The sequence below is a fragment of the Lates calcarifer genome, linkage group LG6, assembly GCF_001640805.2.
Source record: "Lates calcarifer isolate ASB-BC8 linkage group LG6, TLL_Latcal_v3, whole genome shotgun sequence".
NCBI classification, from domain to species: Eukaryota; Metazoa; Chordata; class Actinopteri; family Centropomidae; genus Lates; species Lates calcarifer.
Window position 1 is genome coordinate 12,054,911 of NC_066838.1, and position 23,294 is coordinate 12,078,204.

Consider the following 23,294-nt stretch of genomic DNA (forward strand, 5'->3'; position numbering starts at 1 on the left):
TCTCCTCCTCCTGCTCCTCCTGCTCCTCCTGCTCCTCCTGCCAAACAAACCCCTCAGCACTGTCATCAGTTCAGGTTACCAAGGCAACAGCTGATTTTTCAGAGAAGTCAGGATTTGGAAGTAAGTGAGAAATTGGTGTTATTGAGTTCATCTGTGATCCAGTGACTGAGACTCTTCACCACAGACAGCCTCTATACTCACAGATAAACATGTGCTCTTGTTTTTTTGTGTGTGTGTTTCGTCCACTGATTTGAATAACACCCCTCTAGAGTGACGCGATGGTGGCATCTGTCCTTGAGCACTTTTCACCGGGGCGTGTTGCAGCCTGTCACAAAGGTCAGGCTGTCTGAACTGTTTTCCCTGCGCTGTGGGAGGCGCTCTCCCCGACATGAAAGCTATGAGTCACTCTGTCCGATGGGGAGCAGCACAGGAGAGGGTAAGAAAATTAGGATGATCAGAAAATAGAGGATGGGCCTTGGGTGAAGCTGGGATGAAGGGGTGGAATCTGAGTTTGGACTCATAATCTAGAAATCCTGACTATAGAAAAGGTTAAGGGGATTTTATGAAATTCATTTGTACAATTCACACATGAATAGCCACAAAATTTCCTCTTAGCTCAACTGCCTGTCTTTATATTTCATATTGTAGATTTAAGATCTATATATTTGAAAATCAATAAGGGATAATAGCATAGATTCACTTCATCAGTATACTTATTTAAGAATATTTTCTTATTTAATACTTAAGAATCAATATCCCCAGTGTTTTGTGCATTAAGTGTATGGGTCAAGGCTTTTACTACATTATGTAGCGTTAGCATTAGTTCGGTTATGGAGCATCACCGAGTTGTTCGCAACATCCCCCAGCTGACAGGCTCCAGCATCCTGCCTTTCCTCCAAAATGTCAGTCCTCTTTCATCCTGTTCTTAGTGCTTCATTTCATCCCTGTGACGCTGCACCCCCTGCCTGCACCACACACACACATGCAAGGACACACACACACAAAAAGGCAGAGAGGAGGAGGCAGCTAGAGGGCAGGAGAGAGAGAGAGAAAAGAGACGATTGACGGGATTGATCGTTCAATAGATGCAGTTATTGATCTGAAAATGTCTGGTAACTACAACTGACAGCAACCACGACACACTTCAGTTCATCTTCTTTCAGCAGTTTTTAATCATTTCAACTGATGGGTAACCAATACACAGGGAAATCTTAACAAGAGGGGGAAGAAAAAAAAACAAACCCTAATAATGAAGAATCCAAACAGTCTTTTTCAGCTCAGGTACAAAAAGAGATACAGGGGAAAATGAACATATCGACTGTACTGATGATTCACAATTAAAAAAAAAAAAAAAGAATATTCCTGAAGCTGGGAATATCATCTGCCATTCACCTTTGGAAACAGCTTATTTCTCCATCCTCGTAATCAACAGATGGCGGCAGAAATAGAGCTTAAAGCGTGTAATCAGATTGGTCAAGGGCAATTTTGCTGCTACGGTAACAGAAATCCAGCTGATTGAATGGTGGATTGATGCACACTTAGTATAAAGGGTTTTGTAATGACCCCAGACTGTGTGAAACATCACTGAATTTGTTACAACATTGTACCATAAAGAGGAGATGATCAATAATGCTCAATGAGGAAGATCTCAGATTATCTAAAGAGATTAAAACCCTTGCTCATGGACGCTGGTGTAATAAATAAAGAAATTATAAATGAATAAATCTTATGGTTTTATATTTTGTAGTTTTGATACTACTACTGATAATAAATTAAAAATCCATACATATTGTAGAACATTGAGGATTATGGCAGTAGTGGTTTCGTCTTGTGCTCCTTGATGTCTTAAGTAAATTGGGGCCTAACATTACTGCAACATCTTTTGACACAAAAGAAACATTTTAACACAAGATGACATGATGACCCCGTCTGAAAAACAGTCAACAACAAAGTCACATATCATCATATCCCAAGAAAATTAAGAACGTTAGGGTCACCCCACCCCACCCAACAAAGGGAGCTTTTTTTTGCTCTGACTCCCAGCAAAATATGAACCTTCCCTGTACGCCTTGTGTCGAGCGTCTTGTGATCATACCAACAGTCCAGTATGAGGCAGTCCAAAATAGATGAAGGCAGCAAGAAAGAACGCGTATAAAAAAGAGAGACTGTAAGAGATTTTGTGCCTTGTAATTTTCTTTGGAACGTTTGTCACTGCTTGTGTGACTTGTGCAAACTGTATTCCACCTGAGATTGGAGAAAGTATCACCAGTGTCTTCCATTTGTCGCTAAATGAGGCCAAAGGCGAATCTTGCCATGTGTAAGCAGTGTCACACCTGCGTGCTTGTGTAGCCACAACAAGCCTGGTTGTTTAGAGCACAAACAAAAGCAGCGATCGCACTTGCTCCTGTGTTTACCTGTAAACAGCGCAGACATGACAGCACAGGTGACGGGGACTGCTCGAAACTGTCCACATTGACTTCCTTGTTCCAGCAAACTGACAGTTTTAATGTGCTGTGGCCAGTGTTTTTGCAAAGATTTATTCTTTACACCGTCGCTGTCATACAAATTATACCAGTTACAATGTTTTTCTTTCAGTGGAAGGGGGTGAAATCACGAGTCTAGCAATGTGAGATGATTTTGGTGAGGAGGTGATAATCACAAGACTGAGAACAGATAAACACGATAATAATGTTCCTGGAAAATGGTTAAAAATACACTGGTGTGTCAGCCTGTTTATCATAAATACCACCAGCAGCACCAGCTGTGAAATGATCCTGTTCAACAAAATGAATATTTCAAATACTGGGGCAGTTTTCTTTTTTAAATGGCTCTAAATATTCATTTTTTTATACTGAGGAAAACAACAACATTTTTGCATTAAGTCCTTGGTGAGATGAAGATTAAATATGTGATGAAGAAATCTGATCATTTACTAACAAACAAACTCATAAACAAACTGGCAACAACAGCCACCATCTCTTCACTTTCTTATGCTTTTCCTTGAGCAGACAGTTGTATAAAATAATACTTTGCTAGAGGTGAACCAGGGCCTACGTAGAGTGGTGGTATCACAGGGTGAATATGAACTGATTGTCAAAGGGCTTCTTAAAGTTTTTAAAAACATAATCTAGAGAAGGAAAACACAGAGGGAAGAACCGTATGTTTGATGAAGTAATGATGATGTGTCACAACAAATTGTATAGTGTACATTATTGCTTTATGTCTGATGAAAAACCCAAATTTAATGAGTAATGAATGAGCAAACTAAACATTTCACTGAATCTTTTTAGAATTTCCTCTTAATGACTCTTATAGTTTTCTGTAAACAGTGAAAACTGTGTCCCCTCATTGAAGCTCTACTCTCTCATAATTCAACACTTCTTCTTTATGTCACTTCACTCAACTGCAGTTAGCACAACAAGGGTTTAGTGTTCGTCTGCTGACATCACACAGTCTGTATGGCTCTCAAAACATGTAGTGCTGCAGCATCATGGCCACTGGGGATATGAATGAGATGATGCACACATTATATTCAGCTCTGTCCTCCGCTGAAAAGCTGCATGACTTCAGTTCTTCAAAGAAGATTCCCGTGTTTTGCAGGTCACTGGATTTTTAGCTTAAAAGCACTGTTGTAGCATGAACAAAGATTTATCAGTTCAACAAAATTTTAGAAAATACGAATGAAATGAAGTATATGTCTTGGATTATTGGATGGCAAAAGAGACAGTACAGGCAGCTACAGCTCTGGTACAGTTTTACAGCAATTCTCTGATACATGTAGCTCATTGTTTAGCTGTTGCCGCTGTATGAACTCTGAGGTCTCCTCAAGGATCTGCCCTGGGATGTGGAAGTCAGCTGGCGTGTTCTGCTGAACAGCTGATTCCTGAAGGGCCTCTGTCTCTGGCTTCTCTGGGCTGGCTCTGCTGTGAGAGTTGCAGGGCTCCAGATTGCATCCAGTGCCCTGAAGGAACTGCAAAAAGTTCTCCTCGATAGAGGCCTCACGGCTGGGCAGCTGCTCCCCTTCGCCGGGCCCGGCTCGCTTGAAGAGGCAAGCCAGGTGGCGGCCCAGCTCTTCACGAATCTGCCGGTTCAGGCAGCCATAGAAGAAGGGGTTGGAGGTGAAGCAGAAATATCCAATCCACGTGACCACGTCCTCCAGCTGGGCCAGCGAGGTGGGAGAGGTAGACACCACGGCCGAGTAGAGGTGGAATGAGAAATATGGCAGCCAGCAGCAGAGGAACTGGCCTCCCACTGCCACCAGAACCACTGCAGCCTTCCCTCCGCTGAAGGTCCTCTGAGGGGTGGTGCGGGCACCAGTTCCTCCGAGGCTAGCTGCCATGGTGGAGTGGCTGCTGATGGACTCCGACCTTTGTCGCGGCGTGTCCATCCAGGTGGGGAGGGGGCCGTGCTGCATGGCTGCTACACGCGCCACCTTGAACATGTTGCAGTAGACCACCAGAATGATCATCATTGGGCACAGAAAATAAATAAATGTAAAGAAGACCATGAAAAGCAGACGTGTGGTCCTGCTCCCCGTCCAGTGGAGGGAGCAGTGTCTCTGGCCGGGAATGACGATGGAGGGAGTCCCCAGACCCTGGTTCCCCTGGAGCAGCCATCCCAGGAGAGGTAGCACTGACATGACAACGGCTTTAATCCAGATTCCTACCACTACTATCACCACCACCCCCACCGTCATCTTCACCTCATGACGCATGGGATGGACGATGTAATAGTAGCGCTCCACGTTGATGGCACAGATGGTGAGGATGGCAGCACTCACAAGACACACACTCAAGCAGAGGTAGCTCCGGCACAGCGCCTCATCCATCAGGATTCGGTCTGACAGCATCCCCAGAGGCATCAACACCAGCGCTGCCAGCAGGTCCACCAGACAGAGGTGGAACACGAAGGCAAATTTGTGCAGCTGCGGTGTTTTGGTGATGACAATAATCACGGCCAAGTTCCCCACTACTGCCAGCACATCCATGATGAGCATAGCGGCCAGCGCAAAGGACTGGCTCAGATCCACCCCGCCTCGGACACTCTCGATGGGCGGGGTCACGTTAGAGATATTTGGATGCAGTGAGGCCGGAAACGTGGGGAGGCCGGACAGGGAAGTGTTCCAGGAGGGGCTCGGTGTGACAGGACGCTCCATGAGAGGATGGGATAAGGAGAAGAGAGTCCGGTGAATTTCACGGGCCCATCACCCATCCTCCCCTGTCGTAGGGTGTCACTGAGAAGCTCAGGTGGTGGTGTCTGTCATGGCAGCTGGAGATGTGCAGGCCCTGACCCCCAGTAATCTTTAGCCTAGAGCTCTGCAGACGATCACAGGAGTTTTTCACTTGGTTCCTTGAGGATGTAGTAACTTTTACTGGGGGTGTCTCTTCTTCTCTCTCCAATATGTTGAAAATATCTGTAATAAAGGAGAAAGTCATGTTTAAAAGCAGCCACTTGTGAAGATGAACATTTTATCTATCTCTACAAATGCTGAAAGCAATTTCTCACGTATATCAAAATGTACAAGATGGCTTTGAATGCAGTCCTTTGTGTGGCTGTGATCTCAAATGTATAAGCTGAGTTGTGTTTCTCTTGTGTTCTGGTTGTATAAAGCCGTCAGACTTGACGCAGTCTGCACTCACTTGTAGCTAGCGCCATAATTTACTACATATTTGACATCTGCATCCTCAGATGTGTGTTTTCAGGGCAGCCAGCACCCCCAGGGAAAAGCTAAAAGCACAGAGTGGACCATATGTCCCCCTTAACAGAGACAAGAAGCAAACTGGATGAGTGAACAAACTGCGAAACTCAGCACTACAGAGCTCCCTGCTGTCTGGAGTGATGGGAGGAAAAGATCAATAAACACTTTTCATATTATTATAATCATGACATGAAGAATATAAAATGTTAAGCTTCCAATGACCTTCTAACTTATAAGAAGACGCATTTTGAAAGATATAGAACCTATATAGGTCCATGAGATCCTGATCTAGATTTCAGGTACCTTCAGTAGTGTGAAAAAAAAGTGTTTGTATGGCCAGAGGAGTAGTCAAGAGGTCCCTGCGCTGTGTTTACTGTCACAACCTCACCTGGACACAACCCCCTACACACACACACACACACACACACACATACTGTAAAAGCTGCAGAGCGAGCACTAAGTCTTTGGTACATTTCCATATGCTGCACACCTGCATGTGCAAGTTTTCCATTTCACAAGTGTGACAGGCATCATCCCTGCGAGGCGCCTGTTCCTTTCCCTGCCCACATATGCACAAAACAGTCAAGCACGACAATCACCTGATGTGCGCGAGAGTGAGTAGGTGGCCTTTGCCGAATAGGTCAAAGGGTTAAAGTCACCTTCAGCCCAATTAAGTGATCTGTACACGCCATCCAAGCTGTGGAGCCGTGGCGATTCCTACTCATTCATCATGTTTTAATGATCTCTGGTGTCCAGGGTCACTTTAGCCCTAAAGGGACCACCAAAATTAAAAAATGGGCTGCAAAGGAAACACATCATCATGACAACTCTCTGAAGTGAAGTGGTTTAGTCTTTCACAGGGTTTTTATCACAGAAAAAACCTACTTACACATATCCAAATATAAAAAAAACACCTGGTAGCCTTTATAACAATCAAGTTTATCACACAAACACACACAAACAGGGTGATTTAAATAATAAAAGGAATAAATAGGGACTATGTGGCTCACATGCAGAACAGACTTCCATTTAATGTAATCAAATCAATGAAAGGAGTACAATTTATAGTCAAACACTGCCTCAGAAGCTGCCAAAGAATTCACACAAAGCTAGAATATAAGGTTGCGGCAGAATCTCTCCGGCTGCCGACTGGAAACCATATGACCCTATCATATGCACATGACACGGTGTTTACTGCATGGAGAAAACCAGCCTGCTGTTCAAGTGTTCCTTTCATTACAAAGCAAAAAATGAACATACGTGAACTGAAGCATCTGGCAAAGACAGATAAAAAAGACTCTGTCTCTTGAGTCAGATTTTACCCCTGTGCCACCTTTTTCCAGCATCCCAACTTCCACTCCCCCACACACACACACACACACATAACACACACACAAAAAAAACTGGCACACACATCTCCCCCACACGCTGCCCGTTACCAGGGCAGGTATGTGTGGAGATGCGTTGTGATGATAAGTTGGTGACATACCTCAGTCTGGAGAGGGCTGCTTCCTCCTGTGCAGGTTCACAGTCTGCTGAAGGAAAAGCCGACCTGTTTCGCTCTCTCTCTCCCGCACACACAGCAAACACACACTGACACGCCACACACACACACCACGCACCACGTCACAGAGGGAGAGAGAGAGAGAGAGAGAGAGAGAGAGAGAGAGAGAGAGAGAGAGAGAGGAGGAGGAGGAGAGAGGGGGCAAGAGAGAGGAGAGGGGTGCTTCTGTGTCTTCTCCTCACCTGGCCCCTTTCATCTCGTCATCACGCTGACCCCCACCCCCCCATCCCCATCCTTTCAAATGCCTCGTAACCCAACACTCCCCCCCCCACCCCACCCCCTTGCTCCCTCCTAGCCAGGTCTTCGATCCAGGTGGGAGAGGCAGAGCAGGAGCAGGAGGGTGTGAGAGTGAACAAAAAATACAGAAAAAAAAAGAGGAAGAAGAGGAGTCCTGTCTTCCAGCCTGTGATGCGCAACGGGTGGACTTACACACACACACACACGTATACACACTCTCTCTCTCCCACCTCACACACGGTCACACACACACACACACACACACACACACACACATGCACTGTCTCCAGCACGTGCTCAGGGCAACTGTGGAGCCGTGCAGATCAGACAAGCAGGCGGCGGGTGGACAAGGCAGCATCCAGCCTCCCCCTGCTCTCCACTGGGTCTTAGTGCCTCGCAGCCTCCACAGTTGGGAGGGATGGCTCTGCACCACCCCACCCCCCCACCCCCCTCAACCCCAAATCCAACTTAATCTCCACTGCAGGTCACATCAGGTCCCACAACAGGCGTGGAAGTAGCCAACAATTAGGAGAGAAAATCACCTTTAGCCTCCGGATCAGCATTTCTCTAATTTCTGTCTCCTTAGGCTCAGCTCGCCAAGATCTCCCCCCGATGCACAATCCGGCAAAAGCCCTCTCACGAGGCTGGATTATTGACTTGCAGAGAGGAAAAGAATCCCAGTGGTTAATGTTAATGAGCTCAGATTAACATTTACAAAAGCCCGGCCCACACAACATACATATCACATTAACTGAACTATTTCCAGCCCTGAAGAACGAGTTTGTTTACCACTGGAGTGTGTAAGATGAGGAGATTTCTATATCTTAACTCCATTTGGATTTTTTAAAAATCATATTCATCTTTATTGAGATGCCATGAAGATAGAAGGCAAAGATAGACAAAACACAGAGGCAGCAAACAAGAAACAACAAATGTAAAGTCACACAACCTAAAGAAAAGAATAAGAACACTGATGACAGCAGAGCTGAGGCAGTTGATTGATTGTTTGTGTTTTATATTATTTCTCACAGAATATCGTTAGCTTTTGGGAGGCTGGACAAAACAAGGGTGAATGGTACTTTACATTTAAACAACTTTAATTCATTCATTCATTATCTATACTGTGTACCCATCAAGGGTTGCAGGGGGGCTGGAGCCTATCCCAGCTGATGATGGGCGAGAGGCGGGATACACCCCGGACAGATCACCAGTCCATCGCAGAGCTTTACAGAACATGTTTTTTCATTCATTCAAGGCCAGGCCATGTTAGGGTCTGCACATTCAAGTAAGTCACATACTAAGTGATAATGTAAGTAAGTGTTAGATAGAGCTGAGGGCAAAAATATGAGACAGTAAAGCTTTAAAAGCTTCCATGGGACTGAAAGAATCAAGCTTGAGAGCTGTTTGAGATTCATTTCAATTAAAAGGTGCATAACAATAATACCACAGTCCATTCATGTGTGTGTGTGGGGTCTGTAATCACACAAACAATTTTGCAAATATGCAACTACATCCAACAAAACAACACTGTAGAAAACACAATAACACAAGACACAACACAATTTTCCAGACCAGTGAGGTGTAGGCTGAAGCTGTGCAGCTTATTACGCCCACTTCTTACAACACAATCACATCAAAAGTAATATCAAACAAAAATATCCAAGATTAAGTAATGTTTGGATTGATCCCAGCCTGACCATTGGAATAAGAGAAGAGATAGGAGGTCATTTGGGAGGTTTTACACTGCTACATTAAAACTTTATGAATATCATGAGAGGACTGTGATGGAGAATGATTTTGTGTTTTTCTCTAAAGGTTTTGTTATTTTAAGTTGTATCTCATTAGCTTTTGGTTTTCAGCTCACTGGCCCAGTGTTGCTGCTGCTGTGTATAGGCTTAATTTTTAGGTTTTCTCATCTCTCTGTCATGCAGTTTATTTCCTGAGGAATTCACTCATCAGTGGAAGTGCAGCTCCACAAACCTTGATTAGTTCACGAGTCATTGCTTCTTTTCACAGATAAATCAATGGGTAAATTGGACACATGTTCATTTATTGATCCAATTACTGCGGTACTGTTAATATGTACAAAGGCACAAACCTGTTTTGTCTTGTGCACCGTTGGTTTTGTGTTGACTGTAGCAGAGACAGTTTGATGATCAGGCTGTGTGCTTCTGGGAGGCTGCTGCTGAGAGGCTGCGGTCACTCATATGATCTGTAGGAAAAAGACAGTATCAGATATTCATTGTTTATTTTCTAGAAGTTAACTGTGTTAAAGTGTCTAAAGCACAAAATTATAACAACACCCTGAGAGTTTTTAGGTATAATAAGCTCGGATGTGATGATAGCGATACTACTGAGGTGTTTTGAAGATGGAAACTGAATATCTGAATATAGAAGGGTCTTTGTTTGTATTTGTCAATGCTCTGCTCTTCATGTGTGTGTGTGTGTGTGTGTGTGTGTGTGTCCTGTGACTGTGCTCGTGCCTGAAGTGTTAAATAATGACAAAAATAGCAGATACTTGCTCATAGCAGCAGAACCAATCAGAGGGGAGGGAAATACAATGGTTTCCATGGCAACCTGGACTTCGGCTTCCCTGCTTGCCTGGGTCAGCCTCCCAATCACCCCACCATTTAACTTTACCCCCCCCCGCCCCTGCCCTCCAACAGCATAAATGCACCCACATCTCATACACTCTGCCCACCATTACCAGCCATTTGGAGCAGTGCTCAGTGTGTTTTGCCACCATGTTGGGTCAGTGATCATTTTCAGTTTCCTTTTTTCCCTATTTAACTGAACACAGGTGGGTTGACTCATGCTCAATTACCGCTGCTGATCTAATATTGTTTTCCAATGTGATCTCAGGTCTCATCAGTAGGGGGAGCTCTCACATTTAACAAGTTACTGCAACACTCTAAAATCCCAGAAAAATGTCCTTCTTATTCCCCACAACAACAGTTCTGAAGCCAACTGACTCATGCTCACAGAGTGAGACCTTTAATGACATTTAGTTAGTTATAGAGTTGCACAGATGGTCATTAAATTCAGGTTTCACGCTGATATTTTCACCCTCATTTAAGTGCACGCACTGCAGGCAAAAGGTCTAGAACACTAGAAATTAGTTGATCGATATTCAAATTCCCTTAATTTTTAAAATCAATATGTCTGAGACAAAAGGTAGAAAACAGTATGGGGGGAGGGGAAAAAGAGTTTGGATGTATTTGTGTTTCTGTCAGTGCATGTAAGTTCATCAGTTTGATGCAGGATGCAGTCAAACCATGTGCAGGAGCACAAACTCACAGTTCTAGCAAGAAGAGATCATGTTTGGCCTGACGTCAAACCGCTGCAGATAATATGATCTGCAGAAAAATCCTGTTGCATTATTTGATACAGAGCTGAATTGTTTCACTCAGGACTTCATTGTTGTCATGACTGACATACCAGAGACCAGAAACTGAGCATGCATACTGTTATTAAATGAAAATTAACGGCAAAAAATGATTGCTGTCACATATTTTTAAGATTTCTTTTTCACTTTATTTTAATATATTTAGATTCTTACATCATCTGTTCCTCTGTGAGGGCTACTAGTCAATACCTTTATACAACATGTGGGTAGCCAGTATCTGACTGGAGTTAAATCAGCCTTGCTCCAGTTTTATCCTCCCACGGTACCCCAGAGAACAACATGCACCTGAGAGGTCACATCAGACTGATTACTAACACCCCTTCATGCACCTCACCAGACAGGGGCGGGCCCACACTTTTATCTGAGCTGATAAAACCCTCCGAACGATGCTGTGCATCCTCATGTATTTCAGCTATACTGCTAATCACAGTTGTGCAAAACGTTATACCACTGAGCGTAGCTGCGAGGCCTCCGGAAAAGAGCTGTGACCCAAACTGGATTTTTGAGCGTGTGTTGAGTCTCTGTTTAAATCTCCAGAGAGAAAGAGAGTGTCACCAAATTTTGATCTCCATGCTCCATTTACTCCTTCAGACTTATTAGAGCATGTAGATCCTACCTGGTTTTAAACATTTATTCTGCAGCACTGAGGAAACAGCACCTCACCATTTCACAACATGTCACATCTATTCCCAATAACAATTTCTTTCAAAGAAACATGCAAAGTTTTGAGTTTCACTAACACACTGCATGATTAAAATATTCTTTTTCAAAAGTACAATTTGGAATAGCTTGCTGGGAGCCTTGGGACAGCCTGCCCTCTGTAGGCAGCCAGAGAATACACTAACCAGTGATGCTAACTGGTTTGTGCTGTTTGATTTCCCAGAGTCATGCATTAAGAGTCCAAATAGGCACAATTAGCACTCTCTGTTGGCTCCAGGTTGGCACTGTCATCCTCTGCACACACACTGAGTCACTGATGAGTGCCGACACCCCGGGCTGCCTGTCTGCCTAGGGACACATAATCTCAGAAAAGGAGCCAGGATTGTAATAAAAATTGGGAAAAAAAAGGGGCGGATAATACAAACTATTGCAGGTATTTGAGTCTGAGTTCTTGTGGCTGATTGTACAGAATCATTTCTTCATCCCTATACTATAAGGGTTATATGTTTTGTTTTTTTCCCAGCATGTTCAGACTCATGGTGATTCAAGTAAAGTCTTAATTACTGACTGGAAAAACACAACTCGGCGCCACAAACCCACAGATGCTTGATGACTCTTTTTCAGTCACACTTTTTATTGTGAGAACATCATGACTCCCCTCCGAGCTACTGTTTTTTATTCACTTACGGGCTGTGAGTAACCTCATGTCATTCAACTGATTCATTTATTCATTTCTGATTATTGTAAAATGTGTCTTTTGAGTTAAACTTTGTCGTTTCTCACATCAAAACTCTTCCCTAGATCTCTCCTGAGACCAAGACTTTCCAGAGATGAGGGTGTCCATAACAAAGAACATTCACTTTCTTCTGTAGTATCTGGCTGGTGGTGCAGTGAGGTGAGATGTCCTTAGTTGAATCACTAAAAGCCTCCGGGGGCTTTGCTGCTTTACACTGCAGCAAGACACGACCTTCATCTGTTAGAAGGGCACACAAGTCTGAAGCACAAAAATGGACCTAGTACAATATGATCCAAAACAATCAGCCCTAGTACAAAGTTTTTTGTTGTTGTGTTGACATTATGGGAAAAAACATTAATTTGTTGTCTTACTGAGAGTTAGATGAGAAAATTGATACCACTCATGTCTGTTTGGTAAATATGAACTTCAACATCCAGTTAGCTTAGCTTAGCATAACAGTGAGAAAGTGGAAAACAGCTAGCCTGGCTCTGTCCACAAATAATGAAATCTGCCTGTGAGTGACTAAATAAATTATGTGTATATGCAATGAAACTGCAACATCAAAATGTAATCACTGGCTGGATTATGTTCAGAGGCAAGGCTTTTTTTTAAATGAATGTGTTACAATGGCAGGACATGATTGGAGTGGATGGAACTCCAATCAAATGGTGGAACTGTCACACCAGAGACTGGAGTTTGCATCTGTCTGTGGTCAGGTTTAGGTAACAAAAGCACTTTGGCTAAGCTCAGGGAAAGATCATGGTATTGGTTAAATGTAAATAAATATGTGTATGATGTGTATGAACTCAAAGATGTCCTTTTTCACAGAAACCAAACAGTGCAGTCAGTCATTTGATTAATGGCTGTATCATCAGGCAGAACCAAGGCTGAGGCCATCACATTCCCTCCCCTCCCCCGGGTTACCCATCATACATCACGAGTCTCTTCTCTGCAGCACATTTGGATTTATATTCTGAACCCTCTTTCTTTTCCTTGCTCACATCAGCAAGCTTCAACTTCACAGTATTAGATGTAACATCAATATCCACCATAAATATGAGCACTCAGAGCTCTTTCGTGGAAGTGTATTTCCTCTCTGTGAGCATCTGCTCTAAATGGCAGCACAGCTGAGCCTGGCTGTGTCTTTACTTAGCCCACCCTTCAGTTTTTGGTTTATCCATTTTGATATTATAGGAGTGGGTGTAATCTGTATCTTTTTGTTTTTCATAAAGAGGATTATTCTCTCCCTCTCTTCAGAGAAAATGTGTAGTTATATAACAATTGAGCTCAATCTTTTTTTGAAAAAAAAAAAAGCCTAATGTATGCAAATTGTAAATAGTAACATTGAACTTTGACATTATTTTAAAATAATAATAATAATGAATCTGTATCAGTCATGGAGTCCATATTTGTATCTCAACTCTGACCTTGTCATTCCCCAGAAGTGAAACCGGCCTACAGAGACCGGGGAGTGATGAACATGGGGGCTTATGCTCAGAGCCTACAGGTGGCTGCAGGGTTGGAGTGAGACTTATGACATGCTTAGTGGACCATGCACAGCGGTTTTTAATTCCATTGCAGTCTTTTCTTGTGCACAATTTTACGAACAATGGCACATTTTTTATTTCTAATGAAGAAAGTAAAACACTGTGAGGCCAATGACGTGTTACATTTGAATTTTATATGGTTTTATATGGTTAACAAGGTTTGTCAATTTTAAAATGGTTAAAAGGCCACAGAATGATTGGTGACGTGAAAAGTTATTGTGTGTAATATCACACTGGCCAATTCTCTTGACAGCTGATGAAAAAGCATTACTCACTCTAACTGTCCAAATGAACATTAGGTGACAGAAATAGTCGTGACATACATATTTATGAGAACACTGCAGATGCCAGAGGTCTGCAAAAGTGAAACACTGACACAGCAACTTGCCATGTCTTTAGTACAGTTTGTGTTTTAAATGGTTCTATCAGTGGTTCAGGACTCATACTGCTACCAGCTCCTATATATGAGACAACTGAGATGAAAACCATCAAGCTTTTTTTGCTCTCAGCCATTACCTCAGTCTTTTCTCTCCACTTGCTCATCTTCTGTCCTCATTAGAGCCAGAGAGAGCTCAGTCCTGCAGGCAAGATGGGGATGGGGAGGAAGAGGTGGTTGTGGTGGTGGAGGAGGGGGTGATGTTGTGAAATCCCGACAGATGCTGCACGGTTAATAATGCAAGCCAGCTGTCAGCATTCAGCAGGGTGAGAAACTGAAAATCAGCCAAGCAGCCTTCATGCTAGTCTAACACTCAGACAGATTGGTTCAACAAACAAAAACATATTTCGACCTCTGCTACAGCAGCACATGCAAACGTTTCAGTTACTTCAGTTTTTTAATTTACCTGTGCAAAAAAACTGCAAATAAGAAATAAGAAATGCTTACTCACTTTCTTTCCGAGAGTTAGATAAGAGAATCAATACCACTCTCATGTCTGTCCATTAACTGGCAGATATGTGAGTGGCATTAATCTTCTCGTCTGAATCTCAGCCAGAAAGCAGATGAGCATTTCCCAAAATGTCAAACTATTCCTCCAACTCAGTGCTGTCCATTTATATAATCAAGCTGTCATCAGGAGGCACAAATTCACACAATCCTTCAAAAACAGTAATCAAATACCCCTGCACACACATCTTCTTATTCCCAACTCCTCTTTTATTTTACATAGACATGACAGTGTTTCAACCACAATTCCATCATTTTTGATAATCACCTAAATTTGCCTGCACTTATTATTTGAACACAGACAATGGCCACCGACCATCATGTATCAATAAAGGACAAGAAAAGAATTGAAAATGACCTTTTTCATGTGTGTGATAGTAATTCTTCATGTCATAATTGGCTACAGCTCAAATATCCGTGTACATATTAAAAGGCTGACCTGGAACAAATGACAAGTGTCACCTGTGTAAATACATCTGCTTCCTTCTGGCTTTATTGGACATGATCAATGACATCATCTCTTCTCTGCTGTCAAAATAAATTGCTATGTTTTTTTAATTAGCCAGTTTTATCCCTCAATTTTATCCTTAAAAATAACAAAAAATAAGGAGCTTAACCCAAAGCCTTTCAAATGTGATTCAAGCCTGGACACGGATTACAGAATAATAACAAAGTAATACAGTATTTATTCTGGAACACTGACTGGAAAATAAATACTGTGCTTGTGAAGACTTGTGAGTTCATTAGTGAAAAGACAGATTAGACAACAGAACAAATGTTTAAAATGACAGGATTTCTATTTCTGACAAACATAAGCAAACTAATGGAGCTTCCCGTCTGTGCTTACTGCTGAATCAGAAATAAAAATAAACTCAGAAGTAGAAATCCATTAACAAGGTTACAAAGAGGACGGCTGGGTGCTCAAGATCGTGATTCTTCGAAGGATCGTGTGTGTGTTTTTTCCCCCTCTGTGTTTGTGTAAGGGGAGGAGTTTTCCTTTCACTTGTCACTGAGCACACAGCTCTGTGACAGTGACGGCAAAAACAGGATGGAATCGTAATAATGACCCTGCATTAAACCCCATTTCCCAGAAAACAACCACACACTACAGAGAGCAGAGGCCTGTGATTAATAGAGGCAACAGTTAGAGAAGCAGAGCCTTTTAAATCCCTTAAAGCACGCCACGAGGCTGTTCCCAAAGCAGAAGATTATTACAGACTCCGACACGGGCACCAAACAAATCTGTTTAATTTACAGTAGTGTGTCCCCTCTCAGTGATCCCCAGAGCGCCCAAGCTTTTTCTCTTGTTTGTGGTTGTTTTGGTTGCAGTGTGTAGGATGCCCCCTGGTTCCTGGATAGCCATTGACATGATACGGATTTCAAGCACCAAACCTAATGGCAGCAGGACTGCAGTAGCAGCGGAGCTTTGTGAATGAATCACCCAGTGAATCTCAATGCTGAAGACATCTGAATTTAATCAGTGCGGAAAAGAATAAGTAGAACAAAAGGCTCTGGCAGAGGTGAAATAAAGGCCTACTGTATTCAGATCTGTTGCTAAGTGAAATAATAATATTCTGTCATAAGTTTAAGTCCTGTGTTTAGTTAGAGCTGCTCTAATCACTTGGATCAAATGCCTACATGTACTGTGCAAGGTGTAAATCCACAGAGACTTATGATATGACTGTGCACTTTCTCACAGTTTTACAGTGACTTGTAAGAGTTTTTGGCAGCTAGCTGGTGAACTAGTGATGAAGAGAGTGAACTTACATTCATCTCTTTGGGGCACTTTTCATGTGAGGTGTCACATTGAATGTTTAAGTTACATGTTTTACTTGTTTTCCTTTATATAAAAAGTTGATCATTCATGTAAAACTTTCATCTACAGAGCTCTACAGTGTCTCCAACTGTTATATATATATATACAAAATATACTCATGAAATTTATTTGAATTAAAGGGTGATGTGCACATAGTATGTCCTGTTCCACCACAGGACAATGGGAGAAAAATCAGAGTCAGAATCGTAGTCCTTTAGAATGAGACCAGGAAACAGTGCACAACACACAGAATGAGTGCTAATTGTCTTATGTAACCTCTGTCTGTGGTCATCTGGATAATCACAACACCTGCATTCATACACACATACACACACAAGCCACCACTGCCCTGACTATAAACCTTTCACCCTTTAACTCACACTCTTCTGTAACTCACACATCTAGACGAACCTATCTGACTTGATTTAAAACACAATTTCATTTTGTCAGAGTTAAGGCCAAGATAATTCAGTGTATAAAGATAAATGCTCACTAACCTCATTTCCAGAACCAGAAACACAAAAGAAGAACATGTCAACATCTGAATGGGTTTTTAGATAAAGGTAAAGGAGAAAAGGAGGTGTGTTTCAGTTTAGTTTTCTTGTTTTTGTTGTAGCTATGTGCTTTCTTGCTCACAGGTCTCTTATGAAAAAGCGACCTTGAGGCTGTTGTACTTTTGGCATCATAAACTCTAAAATCTTGTTTTTTTTTTTTTTTTGTTGTTGTTTTTTTTCTGTCTGTAGAAACAGTTTCTGCTGCCTGAATCTGAACTATGTACCACTGCAGGTGTGCTGCACCACCATGGTGCACTTTTTCACCTCTGATGCTCATTTGCAGGCTGTATCTCAGCACCTGCTGAGTGAGTGTCCAGTCTTGGCTCAAAGATGGGCACATGGGAGAGCACCCAAGGGCAAACCTGCACCTGAATAATAGATAGATCCTCCAGCACCAGAGAAAAACTGACTCATTCACTCCCTCATCATATACTGCCATCAGCATCAGCAGCCATTATATAACAGCCGCAACAACCAGCTCCTGCTTAACTCAGGGCTGGGTCTGTCTGCCTCTGAAGCTGCTGCCGCACCGGCTTTTTGATCTGACTTCCCAACTAATGCATTGTGGGATTGAACGAACCACACGCGGGCTGGATAGAGCAAAGAATGAGGGTTTGTTAAATAGGGGCAAAGTCTAAAACCTGTTTATAAAATCCTCTTACTCATATTGGAGTTGCTGCAGTGCATTCGTGTGTGAGGCTGGTGTCTTATGCAATCAGGGCAGCCAGGTTTTGTTTTGGCTGGCACTGTGAAGGCCAGAGTTCAGAGGGAATGAGACGAAGTGATGCTTCGGGGGGGGGGGGTCGATCTCCTCAGAGTAGCTGATAATATTCAACCAGCTAATGATGGAGATCAGGAAGGTGTGCCTAATTTTAGAGGCAGCAGAGACCATCGACGTGTCCATTCATCGAAGAGGTGTACGCTCAGTTACATTAGCAAACACAGGAGCGAGTGTACACACACACACACGAGTAAAAATAGAGAATTGATTCCCCTCAGCCTGCTGTATCTTCACCTCCCGCTGACAAGGAACCTCCTCGCTGTGTGCTCCATTATTCACAGTCCAGAGCTGAATAAATAAAGGCACACAGTAAACACCCCTGATCTAATGATGCAACTGGACACTTGTCTTAGAAAAGCAAAAGGACATTCCGTCCAGCTCTCTCTCTCCGCCTCTGCCACCCTCCCTTCTTCTCCCATTAATGATCTCCCCTTTCAGCCCTGCAGCCCCTCTCCTCTCTTTTCCTGCTCCTCGGCGGCCTAACAAACACCCCCCATTTCATCAGCAGGATATTTCATGCGAAGGTACAGCAGATTTATGTTGTCAGGCTCCTTAATCTCTTAGAGGTATAGCTACTCAGCCTCCCTTACACTCTCTTCCTGTATCATATAGCACTCAGTCCATTATAATGTAATGTTTCCATATTTAGCTTGCTGAGGTTTCGGAGAAAATGATCTCACATTAAGCACAATTTCATTCCTATAAAAAGCTTCTGTTGTTGCAGCTTCATCTTCACAGTTCATTTTATTGATAATTGCTTGTTTTTTTGTTTCTAAAATAAAGAAAAATCTGCATCTCAACAAGGCACCATCATCATCCTGATATGAAAAGATATTCAGGGCTACACCCTGTTACTTCTGTGCATGCTTTCCACTCAGCCTCATTACAGTGCACCACTCCAAAACGCAGATGCAATTTTCTGTCTCCCCTGGAGCACAATCATTGCCGTTTGACTGGAGAGCTGTAGAGAAGACCTCTTCAGCCAGGCTTGATGTGCCACTAGTGGCCACAGACACAGACACTGAAAAAATGAGGGGTGGGGGGTAAAAAGAAAAAAAAGCCAAGTACTCAGCAAATAAAGCCCTCAGTGTTTCAAACCGTCCACTCTGGCTTGATAGGCTCTTAGCAAAGATAACGAGAGGGAGTCCGGGTTGTGCACAGTCTCAGTCACATTGCGAGGGACGGGAAGTCCTCTCTGCCAAGTAATGGGCTCTGTGTTGACTGCTGCTGCTGCTGCCTCGCCTGCTGCACCTCTCTGACACGCTCCCAAAATGGCTCCAGAGCAGGGAGAGATATAAAAGAGACGCTGAGTCAAAAACTGAGCATGAGGAGAAAGCACAGAGGCACATGGGACTGAGTGATGAAAACAAGATATGTTGTATGTAGGCTAAAACTGCTGCTGTAATTTTTAAGCAGCAGCGACACCACATGCATCTTTATCATGTTCAATGAGCCATGTTTGAGTTCTCGTTTCTGACACAGGAAGCCAAACATTTTCGAGGCAGTGAGTCACTGACTATTTGAAGTCTTTTCCTGCCTTCTCCAGGGGACCTCATGTTAGTGGCTGAGTGCAGGGGCACGGCTCTTGCTGCAAAGACAGAGGATTATCATTGTTTTCCCACATAGTTAATTAGTAGAGAATCATCTGTTTCCTGTGGGAACAGCCGGCATGCATCAACTCCTTTATCTTTGCCCTGAGGAACGGATTAACAGGTATTAGAGATAGAGACTGGGAAATGTCTTGTCTTCCACTATCATGCTCTCTCATTCTCATTCTCTCTATATTCAGAATATCAACAAAACAGAGTTATGTATTTTGCCTAGTCAGTATTTACGGTGCATCTGATTGCAGATTTAATATTTCTCAGATACAGCTTTAAATAGATCTGTAATGGATCCTTGGCTTGACAGTTTCACCTGACAGAGGTAATTATGCTCGTTTATTACAGCAAAGCTTGTAACTGCATTAGTGACAGCTTTAATTAGTGAGTGAAAACAATGGGTGCCTTGCCTCCTGATTACATCCATTGTTAATGCTCACAGCGCCTCAGTGTAGGCTGACACCTGCAGCCCTCTCTCCATGATTTAGTGGTGGTGGTGGTCTCTGCCATCATGGTGCACATGGCTGAAGCACGGTCTGTTGCTAAGCGATGGGAGAACAAGATGAGCCAAGATTACAAGCAGCTTTGCTTTTATTGAAGCATGTGCCATCCATGTGGGCTTTTTCTCTGAGATATGATTGTTGAGTGACCTTGTTTCGTCCCTGCACTCCTGATCAAACACAAAACTGAAAGTGTTGCCATGGAAACCAAGAGCAGTCCAGACGTAGGCTAAACAAAGATTAGGGTTACTTCTCTCTCTCTCTCTCTCTCTCTCTCTCTCTCTCTCTCTCTCTCTCTCTCTCTCGAGGCCGTTCCTGCATCCACATGTCTCAGTTTTTTTTTTTTGAGCCAGAGGGAAGTGATACTTCAAGAACAGCAACTCGACCCTTGACGAGCTAAACACCTCACTTAGCTACGGTTACCTGCGTCAGACACACCACCATTGGGCTGATTTATTTAGAACCAATGCATTATTAACAATGTCTTTGGTGCAAGTTGTCCTGGAGTTTACCTGCATGATCAACACTTAGGCACATAACACCCTTAAGTGAGAAAACAAACCATAAATTCATGTGGAAGCTGTTTTTAATGTGTAGCAACCAGCTGGAGATTCATCACCATGTGTACTTACAAAACCTTTCACAGTTTGACACTTCAGTTGCTTTAAAGCAGCTGTAATCTAATCTATGTGATAAGATGACAATGTGAAAACAAAGGGGTCACTCAGGATGATGAACCCATAGAGAACTATGACCTGGCTTCTTTCAGCCAGAGCTGTAAGGCGAGTGTCAGCTTGTTGTGTAGCTGTCTGGCCAATAACTTGACTGTTGCAGCAGGCAGCTATATACAGGAAAAAAGCTCTGAAAAACCCACTGTCAGCTACCATGCAGACACAGTCAGTGGCTAGCCAGTGAACATACTGCAGCATTTAGAAGCTAAAGAGACATAATTCCCTCAGGAATCAGTAGAGGCCAAAAACAGAGCTAAAATAAAGTGAACACTGGACTTATATATAACAGGCATTACTCCAAATGAATGATAATGTTGCTCTGTAACTACTGGATGTGTTTAAAAGAAAGACACTCTTTGCTATCAGTTGCATCTAAATGTGATATATATATCAATGTTCACAGCTTGTTTCTGTTGCCCCAAAGAGGCCAAAATAAACCTGTTATTTCCGGTTTGAAAACTAACATCTTGACAAATGTAGCGAGACAATGAGAGTAATCAGGCAAAAATAAACCTTTGTATTTGGAGTTGTGTTGTGGACCCAGCTGCAGGTCTAATGCGTGCAGCCAGCATGGGGTCTATAGTTGCATCCAATTGTGTATGTTGTGTAAACCAGTCAGCTTGGAGACAGGAGTGTGTGTTTACCGTGTCAGCAGAGAGGCCAGGTGGAGAGTCTGCTGTATGTAAACATCATTTACATCAGTGTGATCTGGCCTCAAATGATGCAGAGATCTCTATGATAATCTTCACAGGCGTAGTGTGAGGTTAATAGCTTTCAGAAGCTGAGTCTGTTGTGACTCCATGCATTATCATTTGTGAAACATGATAGGGTCATCTCAGGCGAAGATATGGCTTCCTGCCTGCTAAAGTGCTGGTTACAAGAGCTTTAGTCACTTAACAATTCTGCCACCACTTAATGATTAATAAGTGGCCCGACTGGGGGGATTTCTGTCTGCTTTGACTGACGAGCAGAGAAAGACAAAGGTTGTCACATTTTACCCATTAAATATTTTAGTCTGTCAGTCCCTGTGTTCACAGAGAGGCATTGATTTTCTAGAAATCTTTTTTTTTTTTTTTTTTTGCAGAGATCGAGACATCGATCTGTGCCAGAAACCCCATCTGAGCAGGTACACGGAGTAGAACAAGAGAAGGCAAGGCCACCTCAGATTTACCACGGAGCCAAAACAGTCAACGAAAGGCCGCAGGCAGTTGCCAGGCAACACTATCCCTATCACAGCAGGAAGTGGAGTCGAACAGCACATTAATCACTTTCAGCTCCATCTCACAAGAGTCACAGTGCTATAGTGCTCCAGTCAAACAGAAGTTTCACACTATGTTCAGTCACACACGTTCATACCTGTATTTCCTGGCATTTTACTGGAGGCCTGGTTAGACAGAATGTCTCCAGGTATGTTTACATAATTCATGGAATACATTTCTCTGAATTAATATCAGTCCATTTTTGTCCCACTTTATATTTCAAGTCAAGTCTGAGCCCAACATTTGAGGAAGTTAAACCTGTTTTAAAGGACTTATCTTGTGCTGTGAGTTCACTTGGCACTGGATATAATTAAAGCAAATCATGAGGGATATCTGCCTGCTGTTCAGTCTGCTTCAAATCTGTTTGTTTCACCTGCCAAAGCACATCTTTACAAGCCAGCTCCAGATCCACCAGAGTTTCTGCAGTTATATATTCTGCCATGCTTCTAATGCTTAGTGTCTGTTAAATGTGTAACATCCAAGTGATGCTCAAAGCACAGCGATACGTCACAAAAGGTCAATGTTTTCCTACAAGGTTGGCTTTTTGTGCCATTGACAACTCTGCTTGTTGTCAGATAAATTTGAACTTGGGCTCAGACCTGTGAAAAGACAGAGGTGAAATTCAAAATGATTTTAATTTCCAGGTCTCTCCAATATTAGAATAAATGAAATTACAGGAGTGTTCACCTGATGAAGAGGCTTGCATTAACTCATATATCGTGTTATATTGAGATAATAATTCATACGATGTTTAAATTATCCTATGCCATGTCCCTTGTTGTTATAATCTTTCTTTATTAAACCATTTCTCGTGGCATTTTGAGTAGGAGGCTACATTGGTGTAACAGCTTATTGGCAATGCACCGGCTCTCACAGCTTTGCCAAAGCCAGGCTCGCTGCAGCAGATCTGTGAATTGAGGAAAACCCGAAAAAAAAAAGCATGTGGGTGGATTCACATGAGTAAAAAAAAAAAAGACAAGGTTTTCCCCGCTCAGTCGGTGCTCATAAAGAGACCTAATCAAATTTGTAAACAGACTCTGCACAGTGAACAAGAACAGCATGCTATGTGACGGGAGTCATTGTTGGAGAGCTGAGCAGGTTGGCAGCCACCTGCCTACCTGAAGAGTGATAATGTGTCTCAGAGATGATACAACAGTAATGATACATTTTTTGAAACACAATGTTGCATTTCATTGAACAATATAATCTTTCTAATTCCATATTTTTTCCCCTTATTTTGGCTGCTTTTTGTGCATGTGTC

General features: G+C 42.8%; 1 protein-coding gene and 1 long non-coding RNA gene across 2 annotated transcripts; one reads left to right on the forward strand and one right to left on the reverse strand.

The window, feature by feature from the left end:
• Window positions 1-1,154: 1,154 nt before the first annotated feature.
• Window positions 1,155-7,444, reverse strand: gpr61 (G protein-coupled receptor 61). Its single transcript, XM_018665830.2, has 2 exons — window positions 7,188-7,444; window positions 1,155-5,413 (listed from the first exon to the last, which is right to left on the reverse strand). The coding sequence occupies exon 2, from the start codon at window positions 5,153-5,155 to the stop codon at window positions 3,737-3,739; it is 1,419 nt and encodes a 472-aa protein (XP_018521346.1). The 5' UTR covers window positions 5,156-5,413; window positions 7,188-7,444; the 3' UTR covers window positions 1,155-3,736.
• An 11,837-nt stretch (window positions 7,445-19,281) lies between these two features.
• LOC108876392 (uncharacterized) lies at window positions 19,282-23,253 on the forward strand. The gene is made up of 3 exons (XR_001959986.2): window positions 19,282-19,655; window positions 19,811-19,868; window positions 21,859-23,253. It is a non-coding gene; the product is annotated as an uncharacterized LOC108876392 (long non-coding RNA).
• Window positions 23,254-23,294: the final 41 nt, after the last annotated feature.

Bases quoted from the DNA above. Each gene is read 5' to 3' on its own strand.
- gpr61 (XM_018665830.2), bottom strand. From the start codon at position 5,155: ATGGAGCGTCCTGTCACACCGAGCCCCTCCTGGAACACTTCCCTGTCC.